This window comes from Oreochromis niloticus, unplaced genomic scaffold (assembly GCF_001858045.2).
Source record: "Oreochromis niloticus isolate F11D_XX unplaced genomic scaffold, O_niloticus_UMD_NMBU tig00007819_pilon, whole genome shotgun sequence".
NCBI classification, from domain to species: Eukaryota; Metazoa; Chordata; class Actinopteri; order Cichliformes; family Cichlidae; genus Oreochromis; species Oreochromis niloticus.
Window position 1 is genome coordinate 177,420 of NW_020328784.1, and position 27,666 is coordinate 205,085.

At 44.5% G+C, this 27,666-nt stretch overlaps 1 protein-coding gene across 1 annotated transcript; it reads left to right on the plus strand.

Annotated features, from left to right (window-relative positions):
* Positions 1–21,603: 21,603 nt before the first annotated feature.
* On the plus strand, positions 21,604–27,448 carry LOC112845540 (protein NLRC3-like; the record flags this gene model as incomplete). Its single annotated transcript, XM_025904958.1, has 5 exons — positions 21,604–22,870; positions 22,925–23,423; positions 24,643–24,816; positions 26,550–26,723; positions 27,388–27,448. Coding segments are annotated over 5 exons (2,124 nt in total), but the record flags the coding sequence as incomplete, so codon positions are not given.
* Positions 27,449–27,666: the final 218 nt, after the last annotated feature.

Sequence of the window (27,666 nt, forward strand, 5' to 3'; positions counted from 1 at the left end):
GCCCATTGTAATGTGGAGAAACTCACTTGCAACAATTTTCTCGACGACGCGTCGTATAGCGCTTCAGTTCTAATCGTGCAGATCTGCTCAAACAGAGATCATCAAACAAAACTTTCAGTGCACTGTGAAAGTATCAAAATAAAAAGGCCTTGTTCAGTCATGACACATGCTCCTCATCTCAGGAGGGTAAATCATACCATTAGCATGGTTTATCATACCATCATACTAATTGGCAGGCTCAACTTCACAACAAAAGAAAAATCATCAGCTAGATTAATTCAAAACCAACCATCAGCCGCACAACACACAACATAAGCCTCATGTCTCATTAGCTATGAATTTTAATCCCCAGGACTGTACTTTTTACTCATTTAGGCCACAAATTTTATTTAGTTTTCCTTTTTCCCCGTCATCATAAAACATGTGACATGTTGTCATGCATTTCGCAAAAGAAGTTTGTTATGTATTCAGAGTTGTGTATCTGGATGCAGGATTCACTCACACATCACAACAGGAAACTCAGTGTTTTAGAGTCTCCACTCTAACAAACTCCAACACATCCCATTCACTCGTGCTAGAATTCAGTCACCTTTCATTAATCTAAGAACCATCAACTAATTTGCATATCAGCTATTAACCCACTAAGTTGACAGGACAACAGAAATGCATGTTCAAAATATTATCACAAAAACAGAATTTCCCTCATACAGTAAATTACTTGTGCTGCATCAGTCAGGCAGAAAGCATCTCCCAATTTACTATATTAACAGCTAAATTTATTGTCTGATCACTGGTTGGTCAAACCAGAATCTTTTTTCCCACAAAAATTAAACTGTTGTCCTGCAACATAGTTAGTTGTCAGCATTAAATAAATTAAGCATTTGATAACAAGTGTCTGCTAAATTGACAGTATTTTAACACTGATGAGAGATAAGAAGCTGATCTTCATTGCATGTGTGTTTGTTATTAGGCAGGTTTAATCAATGTGTCTGGAGCTGCATCTCCAGCAGGGCATGTTCTTAAAGCTGCCTTTCCTACACACTCCTCTGCTATTATTTGATCCTTTCTTAACTAATGTGCTATGAGTCCACTGGTCTTTGCATCACACCAGGTGACTTGGACAAGATGATAAACAGACTCACATGCTCAAGATGGTGTCTAATCTTCATGAGCTCTCTTGTGTTTGTGTTAGTAGGGTTAATGCATGTTCTGCTTGTGTGTGTGATTTTGTATATGTTTCTTTTTGCAGTGTTTCAGATTCCTTCACAATTTTCCACTTAAGCAGTCAGTTTTCTTTTCCCCAGGTTTGCTAACCCAAACTTTTAATTTCCCACATTAAACACCAGCTTTCCTCTGTGTCCTTACTTACTCTCACTCTGTTGTCCTCTCCCACTTCAACAGTCCAACAGCCGGCAGTTCTTCTTCAGCTTTGTCCTGTGTTCCACTGTCTCTTCTTGCCATTTTCTCCAAAGTGGCAAATGTCAACCTCCAACAGTCTCCTCAGTTCTCCTCAAACGGTCTTTTCACAAGCATAGTGAAGTTGCAGCTTGTTGGAAACACAGTGTCATTCATCCAGTCAGGATGATGGTTTGCTCTTCTTCTCTGATGCTGTTTGTCCACACTGCTGCTGCTTGCTGGGACTCTTTGCTCAGGACTTTGCTGCTGTCTCTTTATCTGCCATGTTATTGCTCTTTGGAACTGCATTCCTTGTCTTCAGGGAGGAGTGAGAGCTCACTTGTGAGGATGAGGGACACATGGTGCTGTAAATAAGTTAGCCAGAAACTTGGCCTGAATGTTTCCAATGATGTTAAACTATAACTTTATTCCGACTGCTGCATGTGGAAAATGATCCGGGTCTGCTTCTCATCTGAAAGTGACAAAACTAAGACATTTCCATTATTATTATCACTGCTTAACCAACACACAAAACGCTCCTTTCTTAAAAGCAGAAAATGAGATTGTAGTTGTTCTTGGCTAATAAACACAAAACCTTTTTCCTATGATTATTTTCCGTCTACAATGTAGATTTTGTCTCCTTTTTACTCTTTTTTTCTTCTTTACACTAGCTGGTGACCTGCAGAATCACCGCTCTCACAATTGGAGACAATTACTTTTACACAGCGCACACACACACTGTGACGTCAGGCACATTCACACTCACTTTTTTCATCCTCATAAATAAACCATATGGCTGATGATATGTGCCATGGTGATCCATAAGTATGATCACAAGTTTATTTAATTATTTCTCAACCCAACAAAGCAAATAAACAAAAACATGATGCTGATGCTATGAACACTCTACACACATGAATCAAGATCCAGGAAAACTGCTGCGCATCTGAAAGAAGAAGCTGAACTCACGGATACGCTACATACTCGAGTTATCATAGTTCTCTTCCCCTTTCTTTGATGAGTTCTCAGCCAGCTCCCGATCTGATAATGTGTAGCTTGCTCATCAGCTCAGAAGAGACAGCAACACAACCTCACACAGTGGTTGCGTGCTTTGCCCACAGTGGCAAAGACTTACATATTCATATTCAACTCAGCTTCTCCATCATGTAGTTTTCAGCTGTTTCATATAGGGTCAAGCATATTAGTTGTTTTCATAGGTGTGCTCTATATCTCAACAATGGCTCATATTAGGATGACAGTTTTCAAACAGGTCAAGTGCCTCTATGCACGTAATTAGGTAAAATATTTATCTATTTTACTTCATCTCATATGTCATTGTATTGAATTTGAGCAACCTTAAGCTTAATGCAGATTACTTTTAACACTTATCCACCTCGATCAAATCTGTGGTCTGGAGCACGGCTGTTGTCGATCAGGGAAAGCTAAAAAAATAATCTAAACATGTGTGTGTATTGGCAGTTTTGACGGGTACCAATCATTTATTACAGGTGGAGTTACTCAGGCTTGCGCTTAGGACACTCTCTAGCATAGTGACCCCTTTCTCTACATGCATAGCATTTCTCCTTCCTTCTGTCGCGTTCCCACCTAAATCCCCGCGGGCCTTCACCTCTCTTATTCCTGCCCCTATTCAGCCCTCTTCCAGTCTGTCCCTGGAAAATGATTTTATCTGCTAGGGAAGCGGCGACTGCAGAGTTTTGTGACTTCTTCTGTGTTTCTTTAATTCCTTCCTGTGCACAGCGGGTGCAGTTAATGCATGTGAAGGACCGGTCAGAGTTATGATTAACATTTTGCTTCCTAATGAAATCAGCAATGGGTGGGTGAAAGCCATTCACCAGAGCATAGCTTAACTGCTGCTGATGTGGGCTGGCCTTCTCTGCACGCTCTTCAAGGCTACTGTGTTTTCTGAAAACTTCCAACATTTGAATCTCTTCCGCGACCAGTTTACGCTCATGACAATTATGAGAATATAAATGGCTCGCGCTGCCGGGAGTGAATTCTTGCATGAATGTGTCATCTCCCTGTGAGGCAGTCTTACTTGCTCGGGAACCCATGATAACAACAACCGTGTCACAGACCACGCCTGCTCCGCAGCATTCACACAAACACAGCAACACTCTTCTGGGACCCTAACCCAGTCGCGCGACTCAAAACCCAGTGAAGGGACGCTCGGGACACAAACCCAGGGCGATTTCAAAACCGGACACTCACCGGACACTTGGGCCCTTGGGCGATTTTACCAAAACCTCTCTCTCGGGACCCTAACCCAGTTCTGGGACTATAGAGTCGCTCTCTCAACTTACTCGGCGTTGCTTAGCGTGTAATATCAGCCTCGAATCCCGCCGATCGTCATTCGTCGGGGAGAGAAAACGGACAGCTCATCCACCGGCCCGATAACAAATTCTCACGTCTCGCTGACGTCAGGGTTCTCTCCTCGGTGAATGCCGACTCCAGGGATCCGACGTCGAAGGACCAATTAATGATAGGTTTGTAGCTTAAACCTCTTCGCTGGAACGTTAAAGGCAATGTGGTTACACAGCAAGCAAGACACGAAGTAGGCAAAGTTCTTTGTGTTACTCATGCATGAGGGAGGCCTGCCTGGAGCCAAGTGTCGTTCCACCTACTTGACCTCCGTCAGACTCTCAGCCAGGTTCCCTATAGCACTCCTTTTATTGCGGTTACTTGAATATGCATAGGGTCATTAACATATGATGTATACATACACACAAAGAGTACCTTGCCTGTGGTTTTGTAAGTGCGTGTGTATGTGTATGTGTGTGTGTGTGTGTAAACTGCTGACCAAAAGGGTCATAAAGCAGGAACAACATCCTAGGTCATAAAGAGGGTAACCTCCCCACACCCAATCTATGGTTCACCCTAGATAACACAGTGAAGCCATACAAAGGGCAGGAAGTTTTACCACATCAAAAGAAGCAGATCTTCCAGATAGGATGTATCTGCAATAAAACACTACAGCCCCTCACCCAGAACCTCGAGAATCTGGGGAGGGGAGAACAAAAGAATTCCTTTCAACACACAGTTAAAGTACAAATGGTAAGAATAAAAATGACAAACATTTAACAATTCACTCTAACAATTAATACGATCCAGATTCTTATTTGGAGTTACTGGAAAAAATGCAGAAATTATGGGGATATTATCAAATCCTCCAGCAATTTGGTCCGCTAACTTAAATTCATTAGGCACACCCCTAGGCACTCCAATGGCATCTATATATGTTGGTGATCCTATTGTAAGGTCAAACGATCCTGGTGACCGTTTGGCCAACACATGACGTCTCCGCCTGGCTGTCAGTTGAGCGGTGCCGGGCTTACTCAGCCGCACCCCCTTTTCACCTACTAAAACGAGAGGTGCACCTAAACATACCATAGCACAGAGACCAAAAGTCCCACTAGGAATTCTAACATACAATCTGTACCCACCACAATAATAATAGTACAAACCAGCACGTGCCCACAGGCCTATTTCAGTGCCGGTGTCTCTTGATACCTTTCCTCTGGCCAGGTACGTCACAGTGCACCAATCGGCGTTAATCTCCCCGGCCTCATGCTCATGTCTGTCAGGGAAAGACACAGTAAAATTAAAACACGTGTAGTTGGCTCTTCTTGGCGTGAAGGGACCAAGTACAGTATCATTACCTATTGGTGGAAACAAACTTGCTAATGTAGTGCAATTACCTTCAGAAACTGCCTCTCTAGTGAGTCTGAGCATGCACTCAAATCCCCACTGGTCTTCAGGATACAGAGGAGCTGGCTCTGTGAAGAGATGTGGGCGAGCAGCTGCGCACGCCACACAATCTGAAACATTCTGTTCCCTAGCATTTTGGATAAGCCAGTCTAGCCATAAATTGCTCTCACGGTAGCCAGTGGCCATTGAAATGAGCTGTTTAGGTTTTAATCTTGTATAATCTACCTCAATTATTTGTGGGCCCAATTCAGAAAGTGGCAATGGTGAGGGAGGGGTTGATACAGTTATTTCAGCCACATCAGGTGCAAAATCTCTAAAGTTAATTTTAAGCAGACCGTATGGGTCCTTCCCTGAGACGTCTACCCCTATGAATAAGTACACCACGGATTGGGCGGGCCACACAGTGTCATGCCAACGATTCAGTGAGAGGGTCAACGGGTTCTGCCCAGCTGAGAGGTCCCGCTGAAACCCAAGCTTCTGCCACGTGGTGTCCTTATAAGGGCGCCACGTGCCAGAATACTCCACTATGGTAGACCAGTAATCACACGGGCCCTTCCAATAAGTGTGATAGGGGTAGCCAAGCTTCTGATTATTACACTCTATATCTACCATTGGATTGTAACCTACCCAGACATCATATCCCCGCCATGAACTGTTTAACCCTTTACATTTAATGACAGCACAAAGGTCGAATGTATACGAGGTAGTGGACCCTTTAACATAGTCCAACTCTATACCGCCATAATAATCCAAACACTCATCTGATTTACCTGTTTCACTGCGTTTGGTTCGCTTCGCCGTGGCCTGTGATGGTGGAGTCGCCGGAGTGGATTCAGGTCTGTCTCTGGGCAATTCACTTGGAAGAAAAATCACAGTTACAATAACAACAGTCATCACTCCTAACACTACCATTTCTTTCCAATTTCCCCATAACCCCATCTTAATTTTTATCTTATCCATTTTTATCCAATATAGTTTCACTTTTCACTTGTTTTTATAAAACCACCTTTATCTTCTGGGTTGTGCGATCTTCTGTTGCTCTTCTTTCTTCGACTTCCGGGGTAGACTACCCTTCAGTCGTTGCATGGATCAGGGATTTATTCTGTCCCTGGGCTGGGATCCATGTGGGGGGTCTCAGCCGAGTTCCCCCTTTTTTTCTTTTGCAAAGAGCCTCTCCGACCTCTTAGGCTCTTCTGCTACAGCACACTGGCTCCAGTGGTACCAGGTTTCACCTTTCCCTCTCAGCTGAACTGCGTGTGAGGTCCTGGTCCCCACCTCGAACGGACCTGTCCACCTGGGCTCGTTCCACTTTCGTTTGTAGACCTTCAGCCACACCCACTTCGCCTCTGGCACCGTCTGCTCCTGTCCTTGGCCCGCCGTCACCTGTGATGTAAAACTTAAGACAAGAGCTTTTAGTGCTTTAAACTGCTTTAAATGTTCAAATGTAGGCATTTCTTGTCTTAAAGCTGGCACCCCTGCAGTGGGTCCAGGAAATTGTCTCCCGGTAAACAACTCATAAGGAGTAAACCCGGTGGAGTGATTTACTGAGCATATAATGCTCATGAGCGCTATTGGTAACGCATCAACCCAATCCATTTTGGTCTGTGCACAGATCTTGGCCAATTTATTTTTTAAGTTTTGATTCATTCGCTCAACCTTACCTTGAGACTGTGGATGATAAACGGTCCCAAACCTGTGTTGCAACCCTAGCATGGATTCCACTTCCTGCAAATGTTTATTCTTAAAATGTGTCCCATTATCTGATCTAATTCTCTCTGGGAATCCATGCCAGGGAATGTAATGATTTATCAAACACTTAATGACTGTTGTGCTGTCTTCTCTCCAGGCTGGCCACGCCTCTGGCCACCCTGTCAAAGTATCCACACATACCAGCAGGTATCTAAAGCCCCTCGCTGGTGTCACCATGTCTGTGTAATCAATCACTATTTCCTGCCCCGGCCTCTGGACCAGGGGAAACTTATCCATCTCCGGCTTCACTGTAGGTTTAGGATTGTGTTGGCCACAGATAAGGCAGGTTTGCACATGCTCCCTCAACATGTCCTTCAGGAATGGGTGCCACCAATGACAGAGATTCCTCTCCATCTGGGCCACACCCACATGCCCAAGGCCATGAGCTTCTCTGATCTTTTTCTCTGCCAAATCTGCCGTCAACACTGGTCTTCCATCTGGCCTCCTCCAAATGTTGCTTACCTTTATGGCTCCTCTCTCCTTCCAGAGTGACTTTTCTTCTGGAGAGGCCTTCTGCTGTTCTTTTATGATCTCTTCGCGTTCCAGCCCTGGATTTTCTTCCCAATCTATTCCCATACTTACCATTTGTCTGATCCCCGTGTAGCCAACCACCTTTTTGGCTGCTTCATCCGCTGCTCGATTACCTCGAGCAACCCAAGTGGCGGAATCATCATGCCCCTTGCACTTTATTATTGCCACCTCCAGGGGTCCTTCCAGGGTCTCTTCCAGCGCCTTCATCTCCTTCTTATGTTTGATTGGTTGTTGATTGGTAGTGAGGAATCCAGCTCTCTTCCACTGACTCAGCTCCACATGTGCAGCTCCAAAGGCATAGGCTGAATCAGTGTAAATGTTTATCTTCTTTCCTTGAGCATATTTAAGGGCTTCAATCAGTGCAATCACCTCTGCTCCCTGTGCTGACTGCTGCCCTTCCAACTTTGCTGCTTTGACCACCTCCAGCTGCTCCCCCCTTTTACTTACCACTGCATAGCCTGCCTTGAGCCCCTCCTTCTCATCCCTAAAGCAGCAGCCATCTGTGAAGAGATCCTCTGCTCCTTCCATGGCTTCCGCTTTGAGATCTGGTCTTGTCTTCTCTTCTTTCCAGACCGCCTGAGCCCAGTCGTGCGGTTCCCCTGACCCCATTTGGTCTGCCATGTTTATCCCTTCATGTGTAAAAGTCAAATTTGGGGCCTCCAGCACTTTGCTGAGCCTCTGTTGTCTAAGTGGGGTCATGGTGAAGGCCTGTGAGTTAACATAAGCCACCACACTGTGTGTTGTTAAAACTCTCAGTGGGTGTCCTCTAACTATATGTGCTACTTTCTGGATGGCCTTTGCCACTCCAGCTACATGCTGAGTGCATGTAGGGTGCCTTTTCTCCATGTTGTCTAAGCATACACTGATGTACATCAAAACCTGTCTACCTCCCCCTTTTTTCTGAAACAAAACACCATTCACCACCCCTTTTGTTTCAGAAACATCTAAGAAGAAGTCCCTGTTGTAATCTGGCACAGCTAAATCTACTGCTCGAGAAAGGTCCTGTTTCAGAGAAATAAAGCATTGTTCAGCTTCAGTCGTCCAGTTCAACTTAGCAGCCAGGTCTCTCATTCCATGCTGCTTCACCAAGTCACACAACGGCTTAGTGCGGCCCACATAATCTGGAATGTACTGCCGACTGTAGCCTGTGAGACCTAAAAAGGAAAGCATCTCTTTAACAGTCTCTGGTCGTGGGTGGGAGAGAATGGCACTTCTATGAGCAGCCATCATCCCCACCATATGCTGTTTCACCTCTCGCCCTTAAAAAGTCACCTGTGGTCTCACCAACTGTAATTTGTCTTTACTCACTTTAAAGCCCGCCTCTGCCAGTCTCCTGAGCACGGTCATGGTGGCCTGAAAGCAAGCGTCTGCCGTGGGAGCGGTGATCAGGAGGTCGTCAACATATTGAACCAGAGTGCAGCCAGCCGGCATCACACACGGTTCCAACGTCTGCTTCAACACCTGGTTAAAAATTCCCGGTGACAGAGCAAATCCCTGTGGCAACCGAGTATACCTTAACTGTTGACCCCTGTAAGAGAAAGAAAACACATCACGCAGAGAGTGGTGCAAAGGTAAGCAAAAGAAAGCATTTGCCAGGTCAATGCATGTAAACCAACGCTGATCTGGGGAGAGATTTGTCAATGCACTAAATGGATTAGGAACTGGCACAGTTTTAGTTTTCAGAATAGCATTAATGGCCCGCAAATCATGAGCCATACGATATTTACCTGTGCCATGCTTTTCCACTGGCAAAATAGGCGTGTTCCATTGAGACGTGGAAGGCTCCAACACCCCCACCTTTAACAGCCCCTCAATAGTTTCTGCAATGCCGTCCTCTGCCTGTGGTGAATGTCGGTACTGCGGACGCCATATTGGAATGTCAGATTTAAGTTCAAAGGTCACAGGTGAACAGGTGGTTAAGCCAACATCTGTAGGCCCCTGTGACCACAGTGTGTGAGGCAACTGTGAGAGGCCTTTAACAGCCTCTGGATGATCTGTCAGTTCTCTGCCATGTGTCCTACGAATGTGACGATGTTCCAATATAGTATCATCTGTGTGGGATGTTGAAATTCTATATCGGAACCAGCTCTTTTGTTCCTCCGACAAATGGACCAGGGCTGCAACCCCCTGCGGTCCAACATAAATATCTCTGGTAGAGACCTGCCATGCCTTCCCCTCCAGGAATTCATGGAACAGATCTTCATACCACTCAGTATTTTCGCGATCATAAAAGAGTGTCACGTGGTATGGGTCAATGGGTGGAGCATACACGTCCAGGGCCATGATCCAGGGCCGCCAGAGTTGGAAGTGTGCCAGGATGCCGTTAGAGGTCGTCAGCCGGGCCCAATAAATTTCTGCTGTACGATCAATGTCCTCAGACAGCAGCCACTGTCCTCTCGTACTTGTGGCCACACAAGGAAGCTGTGTGCCATCCTTCAGAGTCACTGTTAAACCATCAGGCCCACACATGATCACAGCTCCCAGTTTGATGAGCAGGTCTCACCCCATGAAGTTCACAGGCACCTGCGCTGAAATGACATATGGATGAGCCACTGCTTGCTTTCCAATTTCAGTCTTTAAAGGAACAGTCACTGGCAATGTCATTGGAACCCCAGAAAAGCTGATCACGCTGACCTCGTCCCCAGATAATTTAGTGTTATCAGGAACTTCTTGGATGGTTGAATAAGTAGCTCCTGTATCAACAAGGAACGGCAGAGTCAGTCCATTCACCGTCAGTGAGAGTAGGGGGTCTGCCTTTCCCCCCTCTCCTCGGCCTCCCTGTGGGGTGTGTCACTGCTGCCAGTCCTGGCTGCCCCAGCCGGCCTCCCAGGTCGGCATTTGGGGTCTTGGTCCGGGGATCATGTGTGGGTTTGGAGCCTGATAGTATGGACCACCCCTTCCTGCTTGAGGCGGGCCCATTTGCTGCTGTATTTGTGGCTGCTGTGGACAGTCTTTGGCCCAGTGCCCAGGCTGATAACACATCCAACAGACACCTCTAGGCCCACGACCTGCTCCAGGCACACCCCTTCCATAGCCCAAGCGCCCCTCACACCCACCGGGCCACCACGGCCTCTTGCTCTTCCTCTACCGGCCCACACATTACCTCCCCAGCTGGCCATGGGTGCACTCTGCAAACCATCATAATGTGTCCAGGGATTCATTGGAGAAATATTTGGGTTAAATTCAGGCCTTTTAGGCTCAGGAGGGCAGTCTTGAGCTACCATCACTTTTGGTGAATCAGTTAATTTGTTCTCTTTTTTCTTTTCACTCACCTTCTGTCTCGCTTCTCCCAAGTTCAGCTTAAGCAATTGTTCCTGAAGCTCCTCCACCTCCCCTTTTTTCTTATCTTTATCTTGCTTATATTTATCCAAATAATGCACCAAATGTCTCTCCCAGCGATGTGCATCTGCCCCTTCTAAATATTGTTGACGCACAGCATTCCCAATCTGCTCCTGCACTCTGAAAAAGGGTGTGGAGTCCGGTCTAGTGGTGACAGCTGCCAGTACCTGGATTTCCTCCAGCACAGTGACTGTCATACACCGACCAGCTATGGCTCGAAAATCTCCCAAGGCGAGCTGTGTGCCTGATGTCACTTTGTCAAGTTGTCTCAGCCAACCCGCCCCTCCATCAATGATGGGTGGGAGCATCTGAACTAGGGCTGTAACATCCCCTACTCCATATGGGTTATATCTTCTCTCACCCCCTGCTGTGACCACTAGGGGCATTTCTAATGCAGAACTGGGATATCCCATGACCCCCTTCTGGAGGTTTTCCGCCGCTTTCATTTGACTTCTTCTCATCATCGGATGCTCTCCACGCTCTCCTCCACTTTGAAGCCATTGCTCCTCCATCTCCTCTCGCTCTTTTCGAGATCCAAACGCGTGCCGTCTTCTTGAGTCATCTTCATCCCCTCCTGCACTCTGAATCACACTATATTCATCTATGTCCTCTTCCAGAGTGCCCTGAATCAATCCATCCCAGGAGTCAACACCTCTTACTTTAGGTAATTGCACCTTGAGATGCACCTTTTTTCTCACATCTGAAAACGGGACAGCTCTCCCTTCAGCTTCTCCCTTTTGCTTTTTCAGTTTGTCAGTCAGTTCTTCTTCCTCAAGTCGTTTGCAAATCATCTCCACCAATCTCTCTGCCTCTCCGGCTGATAGTTCCGGAGGAGACCTAGCTGTTGCTCGTGCTGGACTGGACCGTTCTTCTTCTCCTTCCTCGTCCTCCTCCTCTTTATGATCCACATGGGTCTGGACCTGAGCAGCAGGTGGCGCTGTCTTTTCAGGTTCTATTGTTATCATTTGTTGCTGCGGCCTTGGGCGGTGCTGCTCCTCATACTCACACTCAGCCTGCCCTCCAGTTAGTTGCAGCACCACGCCATCTTCATTCTCCATGCTGCCATCCTTAATGCTCAACATAGGATAATTACCGAAATATGGAGGAGGACATACTGAAAAAAGAGGAGCCATGGGCTGGGGATGTGGAAGACAATCAAGTCTCAACTTACCTTCCTCTTCCACAGATTCCCTCATCCAGTGCTCCAATCCTTGGCAGCTGATTCCCCATGCAGCCAGCCAGGCTCGTTTCTCCTCCTCCTCCTTTATTCGGTCCTTAACTCCCCTCCTCTCCAAGATATTTGCTCCATCCAACTCTCTCCTGAGTTTCTCCTCCTTCTCCTCAGATGCCTTGGCCGCTTCCAACAAAACCTTTGCAAGAGAACATCGCATGTCACCTTTTATTCCAGCTTGATCACATACACTCATTATTTCCTTCCCCATTTCCAGTATTTTACCATTCTTACCTGTTAGATGTCCTGTCATGGTGATCTTCAATGCTTCCCCTAATTTCTCTTTTTGCTTATCAACAGTTTTCCGTTGCATTTCTCCCTCTGTTGGACTCCTCACTCCTTCTCTAATAATCTCCTCTTGTTCAGCCATTATCTTAACTCACCTGAAAGTCCCTTTACTTACCACCAGATGTCGCGTTTGTTTTTGTCGGGACCCTGCGAGCTCCAGTATTACTCCTCCTTCGTTTCACCTATGAGCCCACCCCTTAAGGCTGGCACTCACACACCTTCTACTTCTCACAGTCCCCTTCACAACTCACTGCAGGAAACTTCCTCCTCTGTTGATCCAGAAGAGCACCCTGGTCAGCACCAAGAGCGGGTGCCGTCCGCTCACACCTCACAAACTAGGACAATTAGGCTCACAATCGTCAGATCGCGCCACATTTGCCTCACGAATTATTCAAACTGCGCCACGGACTGGATACCGCAGTTTCTCTTCCCCATAAAAAATAAAACCAAATTAAACCCCCCAATTGACTTCACAGTTTGCAACAATTCGCGACACGGCCTCCTGTCGCAATTTCTGCACACCACAAACACACACTTTTAGACACAAATTCTTTTTGTTACTTTGACTCCCGTACTTCAGACGAGACACAGACTCTAACTGCGCTTTCACACCCACTACACAGTCCTCCTTCTGCATCAGGCACTGCTTCAACTCAGCTCGGAATCTAACCGGCGAAAGCAACCGATCCTGGTTTTATGCATACTTCAGACTATGACAGGGACCTCTCCCCGACTTAGTTATTTAAGGAGCCACGAATCCCCAGGTCACCACCCTGGATCTCCTGCCCTCACAGGTCTTCCCCCCGCGTCCAGAGGGAAGTGGGGTAACCAAACCCGTGACACACACGGCTTTCACCGGTGACGAGGCTTTTCAGCCCCACTTTCTAGCTAATAGTAACACACGTTTCCTGCTTTAACGCACGGGGACGGATCACACACCGCCACGGATGAAACACCAATTCTATTAATTACTCACTAAGACAGATCAAACACCGTTCCTTTTACCTACTGAGTGAATTTACACTGAGATACGCTCGACTTAGCGAACAGATAATTTAGACTTTATTCAATATGCACACTTCGAAAATAAACAGGTGGTGCTTACCTTTTAAATGATCGAGCCGGCTCTCTGTTTGCCTCGTTTTCACGATCTCAGCTCTGCCAATTCGTCCTCTCTGGGCCTCGAGCGAATCCCAGGGTTTCGGCACCAAAACTGTTGCAAAAAGCAGTTTCACCCCGGTTCGTATATTTACCATTTACCATTCGTATATTCGTCAGGACTCCAGAAAGAACACTGGGACTCAGTAGTCAGTAGACTGACTAGTAGTCAGTAGTCAATTAACAATACTTTTATTAATACACATTTATTGATTACACCTTCTAGAAGGGAGACTCTCTCCCGGACTTTCTCTGCAGATCTCAACTCCTTTGTCTGTTACATGCAGTTTTGTATAAGACCCTCTACAAGGTGCCATAAAACTAAGTGCTATGTTTACATACTTTTACTTGTGTGTGTGCGAGCACATGAATGCCTACATGTGCGCGTTCCCGCGTGTCTATATGAGTGCTCGTGAGTGACCGTGTGCGCATACCTATGTGTGAGTGTGCACGTGAGTGTAGGAGTGTAACAGCTACAAGTCCATCTCCCCTCCAGACCACAGTTATCCAGTTACAAATATTGAGACCCCCACCCAGGTATCCTCTGGGGAATTTCCACTCAACATTAACTCCTCTTTGTCTTAGTTTCACAGTCCAACTGGGGGAGGGTCTCCTAACATCTACTCCTAAGTTCATGACACACTCAGGCCTTTATTACATTGAGGGCAGTGTCAGTGTCTCTACAATAATTCTACATTCTATCTTAACACATTTCTAAACTCTAATATAAGCTAAACATTCCTAAAACTGTACTTTGACTGAAACTTCACTGTGATATTTGTATGTCTGCAGCAGCAGCAGTAATGACAGAGAAATCATTTCTTCACATTTGACTTCAAATGTCACAAATCGAATATTTAAAGTCCATTTTGTGGCTTTGATGAGTTGAATCAATGATTTGGATCATTGATTAGAGATCATACAGTTAAATGCACATTAGAAATGGTCCAGCAGTACGACAGCTAACATTTGAATGATTCCACTGTGAGCGACCATCTTTGAACAGAGGCGGTGGTTTACGACACCAACTGTCTGCCATCTATAATCCAGTTTTGAGTTCCCTTCCCAGACGCCTTAATGCCCACTCACATCCTGGGCCATCTGACCTCAGGAATTCACATGACAAGGTGGGGCCAGGTTTCACAATGAGCTCACCCGAAACCCTGGCTGATTAGATCCCACACCGGCTTTCACACCTTGGCTCATGTGATTAGAGGATCATCAGGGGGTCCTTTGTCCCTCCTTGGGGGGATACTCCCACTGGGTTTAAATCTGGGACTCTCGGCCATTTGACCTTAGAACTGAAGAAGCTTCTTGGATGAGAGGTGAAACGTCTTCAAGACACTCAAAGTCCAGACGCTTTCCTTTGCAAACTCCTTTGACTACGATGACCTGGATGACTGAGAACCTTCACAGACATATCCACTGTGAAAGTTTCACATGAATTGTGGGTAACATGCAATAATGTTTGCGCTAACATAAGATCTAAACACAGACTGAACAGCTGATTGAGGACATTTATAATCTGACCTCACATAAACACACGTTCATCAATGAATTATTGTCAAAGTTTATCATCTGCAGTCTCTCATGTAGAGTCCACTCTGCTCCACCTCAGTCTGCAGCTCTGCCTCCTTAGCCCTGAACCCGTCTGATTGGCTGCTCTGGTCTCACTTCTTTCTGTATTTTTTCACATTGGTTCTCCACAATCTGGACTCTGTTCAGCTTTGTGTGTCGTTTTAGGAGTGATACACTTCCTGTTGTTAGGCCTGTGATATGTCTTAATGTCTGCTGGTGGACAGGAACTATTTTTTGTAGTGGCACAAATCATTTGTGTGCTATCTTATTGTTGTTCTTATCTTATCGAACCTGATTGTTGTGGAAACACTTTAAATTATTTGTACAGATAATACCTGAGTTTGCTTCATTTCATGTAAAGCTTGTTTTAGATTTGGTGTTTGGAAAGATTTTGGACATGAACAGTTTCTCTAAGTTCTAAAAATGATTCATTAAACATGTTTGTGGTTTTCATAGTAAAAATCAGACTTTTCTACTGTCAGCTGGGAGGACTTCAGTGAGCCTCCAAACATGGCTGCTGCTTAGTTTTCCACACATCTGTACACTGAGTGAAGTTTGATGGCTTTATTATCCACGCTGTGACACATGGCAGCTGTCAGAGCAGAACACATGAAGTCAGCAGGTGTTTAAACTCGGCTTCTGCTTCCTCTGAAGGTCCATGACATCACAGCAAGGTCATGAAGGCCGTCCAGAATCCCAGGCTCCCACAAACGTGTCCTCCTTCTCCCTGGATTTGAAGGACAGGTAGGCCCACCCTATCCCAGGATGCATTGCAGCGTGGTGGTGGAACATATATTTGGGTCCAGAGATGGAGCAGCGGTCTCTCTCTCTCTGAGTCTTTGAGGCTGTTTTCTGTTTGAGTCTGGCTTCACTTCAGTCTAATTTAGCAGCTGTGACATCAGAGATTGTAGGGGAGGAAGAGCCACACCCACAGGTGAGTTTCCCACCCAGAAACAGAGCATGAACATCACCTCTGTCTGCGCTGTGTTGGTCACAAGCTTTGTTCTGGGCTTTTAAGAGGAGGGTGGAGCTTGTGAGTGATGAAGCTCAGAGCTGTGTTTGCACATGCTCAGTGTGACAGGATGTTGGCTGCTGTGTTTGCACATGCTCAGTGTGACAGGATATTGGCTGCTCTGAAAGCTGAATGCTCTCTGGTTAGAAGTGATGTCACACATTAGCATCACTGTGCTCGCTCTCTGTCAGAGTACCAGGGCCTCGCTTTGACCACATGACACAGCATGATGTGTGCGCTGTAAACAGGAAGCAGAGGAGCAGGACTGAGGTAAACCTCTGAGGGATCAAACTGACACTGAGCTCCAGATGTTTCCACATGTTTCTGCTCTGCGTGTGTTTGATGATTATTTCAGGTATAGATGATGGAATATGACCAGTCTGATGTCAGCCTGCGACATGTTTGATCTCAAAGAAGGAGCAGCATCCTCTCTCCAACCTGTTTCTCCATCTTCTACAACACCTGATTCATTCCAGTTTCTCTGCTTTCACTTTGATTCATGTCAACATGAAGCCTGAACGTCTGTGATGAACACACTATCAGCATCACTGACATATTTCATCATTTAAAAACACTTCCTGTCACTGTGGTGGTTACAGTGACATCATGCAGTTTGTGTTTTGACCTCCAGAGGGCGACAAATCAGCACAGACAGAGAGCTCCATTCAAACTTTGCTGCCATCAGGAATAATTATTCAAATATAATCATCAGTGTTTGAGCAGTTATGATATCAGGGACAATCTAGACATGTGTGACAATACTGAACATGTCACATGACACACCTTAAACATCATGTGATCCACTCTCAGTCTGCACTTTCATTCATGACTTCAACAGGTTGAAATGAGCTTTGAAGAAACATTCAGTGAAATAAATCTTGCATCACAGGATTCATGTGAGCAGCAGATGAACTTTGTACCAACAACATCTTCAATAACAGAGTCTGAATGAAGCTCAGGTGTTGATGCTGCTCACTGATTGGACGGTTGGTTTCCGCTCTGCTCTCAGTCTTTACTGCACAAGTGAAGGTAGAAAGTGTGACTGGATCTATAGACTGGAAACAGAGAAACATGCTGAACACACTGATCCCAGATCAGCTCTGCTGTATTTGTAACATGAACATTTCTGCTGCAAAGCTTCAAATGTTCAGCATGTTTCTCTGTTTCCAGTCTATAGATCCAGTCTGGATCTATAGACTGGATCTATAGACTGGAAACAGAGAAACATGCTGAACATTTGAAGCTTTGCAGCAGAAATGTTCATGTTACAAATACAGCAGAGCTGATCTGGGATCAGTGTGTTCACACCTGCAGCTACAACAAGGTTTCATGTCTTCACACGTCAGCATGTGAACTTTACTCTGACTCAGTCTGAGCAGTCAGACGGCATATTTTTAAAGTTAACACATCAGCACACACAGCTGAGCCCCTCCCACCTGTGCTGAGCTTCAGGTAGAGTCCCGCCTCCTTCCAGGAAGCAGCTCACCTGTGTGTCCGTGTTTAGTGTCCAGGTGTGGAGTGGAGCTTGTTGTTGGTGTGTGAAGAAACTGTAAGTTTGCTTTGTTTCCTCCTTTAACAGTTTGTCTTTGTATTCATGGAAACAGCACAAGCTAAAAAAGTCACAAGTTAGTCTTTTACCTACATGTAGTTCATAGTTTATAGATGTCTGACTCTGCTTTAAAATACTGCGTCATAAAATGTCCGCTTTGTTCACATCCATAAACGGGTTTGACAGGTTTTACATTTCGAACATAAACTCACTGCTTTTGGTTAATGACAAAAACTATTTAAGCGATCAATTTTTTATATTCCTTTTTAATAAAACTCACAAGTTTCTTGTTAGGCATAGTATTTATACTATATTCTGAGTTTTAAAATAATACAATACTTATTTAAAGTCATTGGTTTTTGCAAAGTGCCGAGTTACAAATGTTATTCAGTCTCTATCTGTGAAATAATCTGTGAATCAAGGAACATGAACATGAACACTTCTGAGAAAATGATATTTTTTTGTTCAACTATTTACAGGGCCTTGAATATAAAAGCTGAGAGTCGTTAAGCTCTCCTTAACTGAAAAACTGTAACATAAATATGTTTTTGCTGAACAGCAAGTAAAAGTGCCCTATTGTCTAAAAGTAAATCCCTGATGCCAATTGTAAGGTTTATATTGTTGATTGTTATTTATGCTTAGAAATATTTACTCATATATGCTTAGAGTTTGATAATCGATTGCATAATGATAGAGGTTTGATCCATAGTAGTCTGCAAAGACTCTGTGTGCCTTCCAGAGTGCTCTGGCATGCACACACAGCTTGGGGTCATGTTGTGTGTGCTTTAAAACTTTGTTTTATGGTAATATTAAATCCAGTTCTTTGTATTCCTTAACGGCCAAGAAAGTGGTCTAACTTAAAAAATGATCTTTAATTTTACATTTTCTGGAAAATGGAGACTGAGCAAGCACATAGACACGCCAGCCGAAGTCTGGGGGATCAGGAGCGCGTCTCGCTATATATTTTGCAGCACGTCACACATAGTTTCGATACAAACAAAACCTTATATGGTACAAGTTCCTCTTTTCTTTGTGTGAAATTTCCAGTGGAGCTTTGTACTTCCTCTTTCTAAAGTCTGTTGCCAGGGCAACTTGTCACCCTTAACCTAGTCTTGTCTCCTCTGAGCTCAGTTTCTAAAGGCCTCTCATATTAAAATACATAAAACAATATAATCAGAAAATAAGAATTAAGAATATATATTTAAATCCCAACAATAGCTGGACTGCAGGTTTAGGGAAGTTGTTTATGGGGTCATATCTTGACCCCCACACATACAAACACATCTGTGTTTGTATGTGATGTTGGCGCTCGTCCAGTTCTCTCCCTCATGCACGAGAAACACAAAGAGCTCTGCTTGGTGTTTAAAGCTTTTTGTTATTGTAGTTGAATTGTCTTTTTCCAGTGAGGGGTTGTGCGAGGCAGACACATCACCAATCATCATCTTTATGCTGGCATTATGTCCTGTTTATGCTCTCAGTAAAGTATGTTTGAAAAGAAAACAAAGTCAAGTCATGCAGAAGGTTGAAGAGTGGTACAATATTCATGTTGTTTATCACAATGAAAAAATAAATGCACTTTATTGATAATCCACAAGTTGCAGACTTAAAGAAATATCATTCTATTTTTAATAAAAGTTGAAACTGCTCAGAGAAAAAAGGGAGATATAACATACATTTAACTCTGACAACACAAAGATAAAAAGTTACAAAATAATTTGAAAATCTCCCTCCTCCCACTTCTCACCTGTCCTACAGTTCTTTTTTATGTCATAACACAACCATTAGCAAAAACATGACCCAAGCAAATAATTTCATTTCATGGGTGCAATTGAATTCCTTGCACATAAATGCAACAACTCAGCAGCCGCACTCACAAAGAAGCCATTGCACCTACAACACCGTCTTGGAGGCGGAGCCCAAAGAGCAGCTAGCAGTTACAGTATGAACTCTCTGTAAGCAGTCAGCTTGGTCCTGGGCACTTACTGAAATGAAAGCTGTGTCTCAGATGGATGTTAGTCCAACACATCAGACACGACCTCTGCAGCTCTCAGCTGATGTGCACATGAATGATTTGTGTTTCCTCTGCAGGTGAAGGTAGAAAGTGTGTGTGAGCTGATGTGAATCGAGCAGCATGGATCAGTGTGAGGACAGAGAGGAGGGAGTCCCTCCCTCTAAAAGCACTCTGTGTGGGGAACATGAGAGCCAGACCAAAGCTCAGAGGTGAGATGACCATCTCTAACTGTCCATGACTCCTCTCCATGTCACAGCTCAGCACTCACATCCCTGCTCCATCATTATTCACAGGAACCCACCTGGACCTCCACCCAGTTGTGTGTCCTTACAGAGTGACCGGTCCAAACCATTCATCATTCATTTTCAAGCCCAGCCTCTGTCTCCTGCAGAGAGGTGATGTGTGTGTAAATGTTGTTGTGACTCAGTGTTTATAAATAAATCATCATGCTTAATGTCAGCTCAGCTCTTTTTCACACACATTTCTATGTTGATGTGTGAAGCGGTGTGTGTTGGGGTAGGGCTCCAGCATATTTTCTTCAATAACTGATATTAGGATATATTAGCTTTTTTTAAAAGAAATTTGAAATAAACAAAGCAGCAAACTATTTCTCCAGGCTAAACAATGATCCTATAAATTTGTGACACGCAATTTCTTCTCCAGCTTACGAGTTATCTGCTTTAGGCTACGTGTTTGAGAATTATACCACGGAGTCAGGTACTTGAGGCCTTAGTTTTCACAGGAGCTACAGTATCCAGAGTCGTACGTAGTGAGGAGGTAAAATTATTAACAAGATAATCGACCTCTGTTGGAGTAGTGTTCAGATAGCTGCTCTGCTCTGTGTTGGTACAGGGCATTGAATATGATAACAGTGGGTGGATTATATTCTTAAACTTAGTTACAGCGCTTTCAGAAAGACATCTACTGTGATAAAGTCTACTCTCCACTGCTGTGTAATCAATTATTGTAAATGTTATTAGGAAATGATCAGACAGGAGAGGGTTTTCAGGAAACACTGTTAAATGTTCAGTTTCTATGCCATATGTTAAAACAAGATCTAGAGTGTGATTAAAGTGGAGTTCTTTTTTTTAATTTTCCAATTAGGGTTGCCAAGGCTAAGAGTCTGGCTTTTAAATGAATAAAACCTTTTAGGGTCTTTGGTTGGTTAATAAGTTGGATTTAAAGAGTTCTGAACTTTACCTTACTTGATGATTTTAACTGCTTGTGTGTATCACAGGTGCTAATTCATTTAAGCAATTCAGGTAGGTCGCTGTGGTCTGCTCTCAGATCCACTAGCCACTGAGCATTGCCACTGAGCATGGGTTTGCTTCCTTCTCCCATATGCTCTTCCAGTATTGCTCCATCTCCAGCCTTGGTGGTGCTTTTTCATATTGTTCCCCTGCCACTGAGAGTACACCTTGGCTGATTCTGTGGAGAACAGCTGGTTCTTTGTCCTGCCTTTACTCTTTTTGGCCTACTCTTCAAGTGGCTGGCCAGTGCTGTGAGTCATTGCTTGGCAGCTACTTCTTAGGCACCTTTGTTGTTGCACCTCGTCAATCTCTAGCTGTGAGAGCAGTCCCTTCTTCTAAATGTTGGAAAACTGAGCTACTAGTTGTTTGTCATCGGGTTTAGAGTACAGTCTGACAGGAAAGCTGTGACACTTTTTACATTCATTAATGTTAGCTGGTTAGAGATTATGCTGGAGGAGAAGCTGCTCACCTTGGATATGTTTCTGGTTCTGCAGACAGTGCATCTGCTCATACTGGGACCAGTCTGCTGCATCAGGAGACTCCTCCTGTCCCCAGTGTGGAGAAAGACCCAGAACCAGAGCTGGACTGCAGACAGCCAGTCAGAGCAGCTGTGTACAAAGTAAGACTGAACATCTGTCTGCTGATGGACTCATTTCTGAAAACTGGACTTCTTGTTGTTGTTCAGACACTGAAGAGTTTTCTTTCTCTTTAGTCTCATTGTTTTTCTTTCTTTCAGCAGATGTTGGTCTGCAGGAGGTTTTAGATGAACATAAGATCAGTCTGAGGAGGAGATGTGAACGTGTGACTGAAGGAAGTGATGAAACAGGAAGTAGAACCCTCCTCAACACCATCTACACTGAGCTCTACATCACAGAGGGACAGAGTGAAGAGGTTCATACCCAACATGAGGTGAGGCAGCTGGAGACAGCTTCCAAGATGGTCGCCCTCCATGAGGCTCCAATCAGGTGCCAGGACATCTTTAAAGCCTTACCTGACCAACAGAGACCCATCAGAGTGGTTCTGACCAACGGCGTGGCTGGTGTTGGAAAAACCTTCTCAGTGCAGAAGTTCACTCTGGACTGGGCAGAGGGCTTGGAGAACCAACATGTCAGTGTGGTGGTTCTGCTTTCATTCAGGGAGCTGAACCTGATCAGAGATAAGCAGTACAGTCTTCTGGAGCTGCTCCATGTTTTCCATCCAACATTACAGAAGGTCACAGCAGAGAAGCTGGCTGTCTCTCAGCTTTTGTTCATCTTTGACGGCCTGGATGAAAGCAGACTTTCATTGGATTTCACCAACAGGAAGCTGCTGTCTGATGTCACACAGAAGTCATCAGTCAGCGAGCTGCTGACAAACCTCATCCAGGGGAATCTGCTTCCCTCGGCTCTCGTCTGGATAACTTCCCGACCTGCAGCAGCCAATCAGATCCCTCCTACATGTGTTGACAGGCTAACAGAAGTACGAGGCTTCACTGACGCCCAGAAGGAGGAGTACTTCAGGAGGAGGTTCAGTGATGAAGAGCTGTCCAGCAGAATCATCTCCCACACGAAGACATCCAGGAGCCTCCACATCATGTGTAGTATCCCAGTCTTCTGCTGGATCACTGCTACAGTTCTGGAGCACATGTTGACTACAGAGCAGAGAGGAGAGCTGCCCAAGACCCTGACTGACATGTACTCATACTTCCTGCTGGTTCAGACAAAGAGGAAGAAGAACAAGTACCATGAGGGACATGAGACGAGTCCACAGGAGCTGACGGAGGCTGACAGGGAAGTTCTTCTGAAGCTGGGGAGGCTGGCGTTTGAACATCTGGAGAAAGGAAACATCATGTTCTACCAAGAAGACCTGGAGCAGTGTGGTCTGGATGTCACAGAGGCCTCGGTGTACTCAGGAGTTTGTACAGAGATCCTCAAAAGAGAGTGTGTGATCTTCCAGAAACCAGTCTACTGCTTTGTTCATCTGAGCATTCAGGAGTTTCTGGCTGCAGTCTACATGTTCCACTGTCACAACAACAGCAAGACAGAGGTGCTGGAGGACTTCCTGGGATATAATTGTAGTCATTCTGACTTTAATTTTCGCTATTACGATTATTCTAATTTAGTCATAGATCAGGGTTGTCACATTAAACTATCTTTGAGTGAATCCTCTGTGGATGAGTTTCTAAAGAGAGTCATGGAGAAATCCCTCCAGAGTAAAAATGGCCACCTGGACCTGTTTGTTCGCTTCCTTCATGGCCTCTGTCTGGAGTCCAACCAGAGACTCTTAGGAGGTCTGCTGGGTCAGACAGAGATCAGTCCAGAAACCATCCAGAGAGTCATCATCAACTTGAAGAAATTCAACAATGATGAAATCTCTCCTGACAGAAGCATCAACATCTTCCACTGTCTGATGGAGATGAAAGACCTCACAGTACATCAGGAGATCCAAGAGTTCCTGAAGTCAGAGAACAGATCAAAGTTACTCTATATGATCCACTGCTCTGCTCTGGCCTTCATGCTGCAGATGTCAGAGGAGGTTCTGGATGAGTTGGACCTTCAGAAGTACAACACATCAGAGCGGGGACGACTGAGACTGATTCCAGCTGTGAGGAACTGCAGAAAGGCTCGGTGAGTCCAGATGTGATCATTAACATCATTAATTAGTGTAGATTAGTAGTTTAGTTCTTCAGATATACACAGTACTAAACGACTCTCATTAGTTTGAGTTTCTCAGATAAAATGATGTTTTGTGTTGATCAGGAAATGTGTGTGTGCACTTAGCATGATCCTGCATTGGTAGTCGTACGCTGTGTGTTGTAGACTCACATCTACATGTAGTACCTGTGTGGTGTTACTAGGGGGCAGTATTTTAAATCTGCTGCTGCTGCTGTTGGTCATTCAGACTTTGCTGTTAGAGAGAAGACAGAAATAAGAATCTATGAAGAGCTTCTTTTTAGTGAAGTGAACTTTAATGTTACAAACGGTGAACAGACAGAACTACAGACACAGAGTTTAGTGGCATAAACATGGTGAGTGAGGATGAAGGTGCTGAGGAAGAATTTGGTTCAGTGTGATTAAAGTGTGAAGTACTGATGTGGTGATGTAATGATGAAGAGTGACAGTGTTGTGGTTCAGAGTGAGGGCTCAGAGGTGAACCAGCTGTGCTCTCTGCTGCTGCTGGACACAGACAGGTAACATCATTTTGACTTGCTGTCACTTGGATCTGGAGTCATAAACAATGAAGCCCAGAACAGGAAAACAAATCAACTAGCGATACACCAGTAGACTAATGCTTCAGAACGCTAAAATGTGCCAATCATTTCTTTGTTTAGTTCCCCTGAAATCAGATCTGATATCAACAGCTCTGAATTAATTTATCATTATTGTCCAGTGATGAGATTTCTGCTCAGTTTGGTAACAGTCAGCAGGTTTTTCCTGCGTGTAGACGTGAACAGTCATACCTGACAGGTAGCAAACAAAGATCATCTTTCCCAGCCAGAACTCCTCACTGAGCTGAACTCATTCAAAATGTTCTGGAGTCAGATTCAAAACAGGAAACAGTCCAAATGTGTGTCTTCAATCTGACTCTGGATCAGATCTCACTGAAAGACTGTGGACATTATGGAAGCCAAACAAAGATTCTCATCAAAAGTCTGCAGGACTGAGAGAGACTCAATCGTTGTGTCATGTCAAACACAGTAAGAAGAGCTGAAGCACAGATGAGAAGAGCAGATGTTCATCAGATTATGATGTCACTCTGTTTTGTCTTCATATACATTCAGTCTGTGTTTATAATGCAGATTTTCTGATTTTATAATAACACATTTTATATTTTCTATAATCACAGACTGGCTCATTGTGGACTCTCAGAGACTCACTGTGAAGTTGTGGCCTCAGCTCTGAAGTTCAAACCCTCCCATCTGACAGAGCTGGACATGAGTGACAACAAGCTACAGGATTCAGCAGTGAAGCTTCTGTGTGCTGGACTGGAGAGTCCAAACTGTCGACTCGAGACCCTGAGGTGAGTTCACTCACTGCAGCTGTTGTTGTTGTTGTTTTTAAATATATATTTCAGATTGTTGATTGTTTGAAACAAAAAAAAATAAAAACAAAAAAAAAATAAACAGAACAAAAATAAGACATCACAGATCTGAATGAATGAACTATTCTTATTAAATACTTTGTTCTTTAAATAGTTGAATGTGCTGACAACAAAATCCCATAAAAAATTATCAAATGTAGCAACCCATGTAGGTCTGGATTTTGGGTCCCACTCAAAATTAAAGTGGAAAATCACACTCAGTTGTGTGTTTGGCCTCCACATGCCTGTATGACCTCCCTACAACTCCTGGACATGCTTCTGTTGATGTACCGCAGGGGTGTCAAACTCCAGGCCTCAAGGGCTGGTATCCTGCAGGTTTTGGATCCCACCCTGTGTCAACACACCTAAATCAAATGATTAGTTCATTACCAGGCCTCTGAAGAACTTCAAGACATATTGAAGAGGTAATTAAGCAATTTAAATCAGCTGTGTTGGATCAAGGACACATCTAAAACCTGCAGGACACCGGCCCTCGGGGCCTGGAGTTCAACACCCCTGATGTAGTGCATAGTCTCCTCAGGGATCTCCTCCCAGACCTGGACTAAAGCATCCGCCAAGTCCTGGACAGTCTCTGGTGCAACATGGTGTTGGTGGACAGAGCGAGATATGATGTCCCATATGTGCTCAGTTGGATTCGAGTCTGGGGAACATAGCATCAATGCCTTTGTCTAGCAGGAACTGCTGACACACTAATGGGAGTCAGGCTACCTTTGGTGAGGGGAGTGTGGCACCCCAAAAAATGCCACTATATTTCAACCATATTTAGTTGAAATATAGTGGAATTAAAAAAAAATTGAAGAAATATTGGAAAAGCATAATGGCCATCTGAAAAAAAGCTGAAGTTTCGTCAGAACTACTTGTTATTTGAGCAGTTTTCAAAACTACTAAATGTTATAGTGACACTTTCTGGCATGAAAATAACCTGATGTAGAATGATGCAGATTAATAACAAGAAGCTGACACTCAGCTGTCATGTTGCTAATGTTTCTCAAGACCTGCTTTACATGTTGCAATTACAGTAAAGAAACTGGAAATCATTTTGGAGCTGAGCCTGAGAATTTCTGATCAACAACAATTTGATGCACTTTGATCACAACCATGTTTAAATATGTGTTGATGTAGAAGTGAGTGGATCATATTCTGACATTAGACTCTAATCATTAGAAAATGCTGCAGGTCTACAAGTTCCAATGATCCCAGAGGAACCCTGGGATATGTTGAAAAATAATATGAGTTTTTTCATAACCACTGTTACTGATGATCATCTTTTTCTCAGCGAAACTTTGATTTTCCACATGTGAGTGTTAATGATGCACAAAAGACTGTGAGAACAAAGAGGGAGCAAGAAGGATGACACAGAGATGGAGAATCAAGAACCCAGCGAGAAAAATGAGCAGAAGGATTTTGGAGCCCGATGGAATGAATAAGCAAACAAAGTGTCTTTAAAACGCTCTTGTTAGAAATGTACAACTTTACTGTGAAAAATGCTGTTTCTTCTCTTGTTGTTTGTTTCTGTTCACTTCAGCTGTTTGGAGTTTCCATTTTCTAAACTTCTACATTCTGAACCTTCTTCAGCTCTGAACAGATGATGAAACACTGAATGATTTCAAGCACTTTGTCTAATAAACTTACGCATTTCATTCTTTATACAGATTGAGGGAGTGTGGTTTGTCAGGGATCAGCTGTGATTATCTGGCAGCAGCTCTGAAGTCCAACCCCTCCCATCTGAGAGAGCTGGACCTGAAAAGAAACAACCTGGAGGATCCAGATGTGAAGCAGCTGTCTGATCTTCAGCAGAGTCCAGACTACAGACTGGAGACTCTGGTGTAAGTAGAGTGATGGAGTGAGTGGGTGGTGCTGTCAGCAGTATTGTACTAAACACAGTCAGTATGAAACAAAGATCCAGTGTTTCCTGTAAAGCTGCAGCTTCTCAGTGAAGCTGTGAGAGGAGAATGGTGACAGGCTTCAGGATTGGACACAAACACTTCCTGTTTCTCACCTTTATGGTCACCATAGTAACAGCTGATACACTCTGATCAAACACTGTCAACAGCCAATCAGCTCTCTGAATAAAGCAGCACGCAGACCAATGACTGGATTCATTTCCAAGTTTAAAGCAGTGAAGAACACAGACTGTAGGTGAGGAAGAATTTAGTGAGAGCAGATGTTTGGATGGAATTCCTCCAGTTAACAGCTGGAACCGTCCATCTGGATTGTTGGGCTTGTTGTTGGGGTTCCTACAGAGCTCAGAGTGGACACACCAAGGTTCTTCTAATGAATGAAAGTCCAAACTCAAACTAGGAAGGAAAAACATTTTCATCAACTTCAATAAAAATCCAAAGATTAGAAAAAGTGAAGCAACAATGAGTCCTAGTACTGAAGTCCCTGCTGCTCTTTATACTGGATGTGCTGCATCACTGACTGACAGCTGATGAAGAGTCTCTGGAAACACTCGTTTATCTCCTCTGCTCTTCCTTCTTGTCTCTGCAGGTGGAGCTGATGATGGTAAACAGGACGGTGTGTGTGCTGAGAGAGGATGAGCTGTGTCCTGATGAACCAGAGAGGTTGAAGCAGCAGCAGCTTGTGTGTAGAGACGCTCTGACTGGGCCATGTTACTGGGAGGTGGAGAGGAGAGCTTCATCCAGCAGTGACTGACAGAGGAATGAAGTGCAGATGACTGTCAGTGCTGCAGAGTGAACTGCTCTGAGAACAGCTCCACTGTCAGACACCGTGTAGAGTCCAGCATCATCCCTGTGTGTCCCTCTGGAT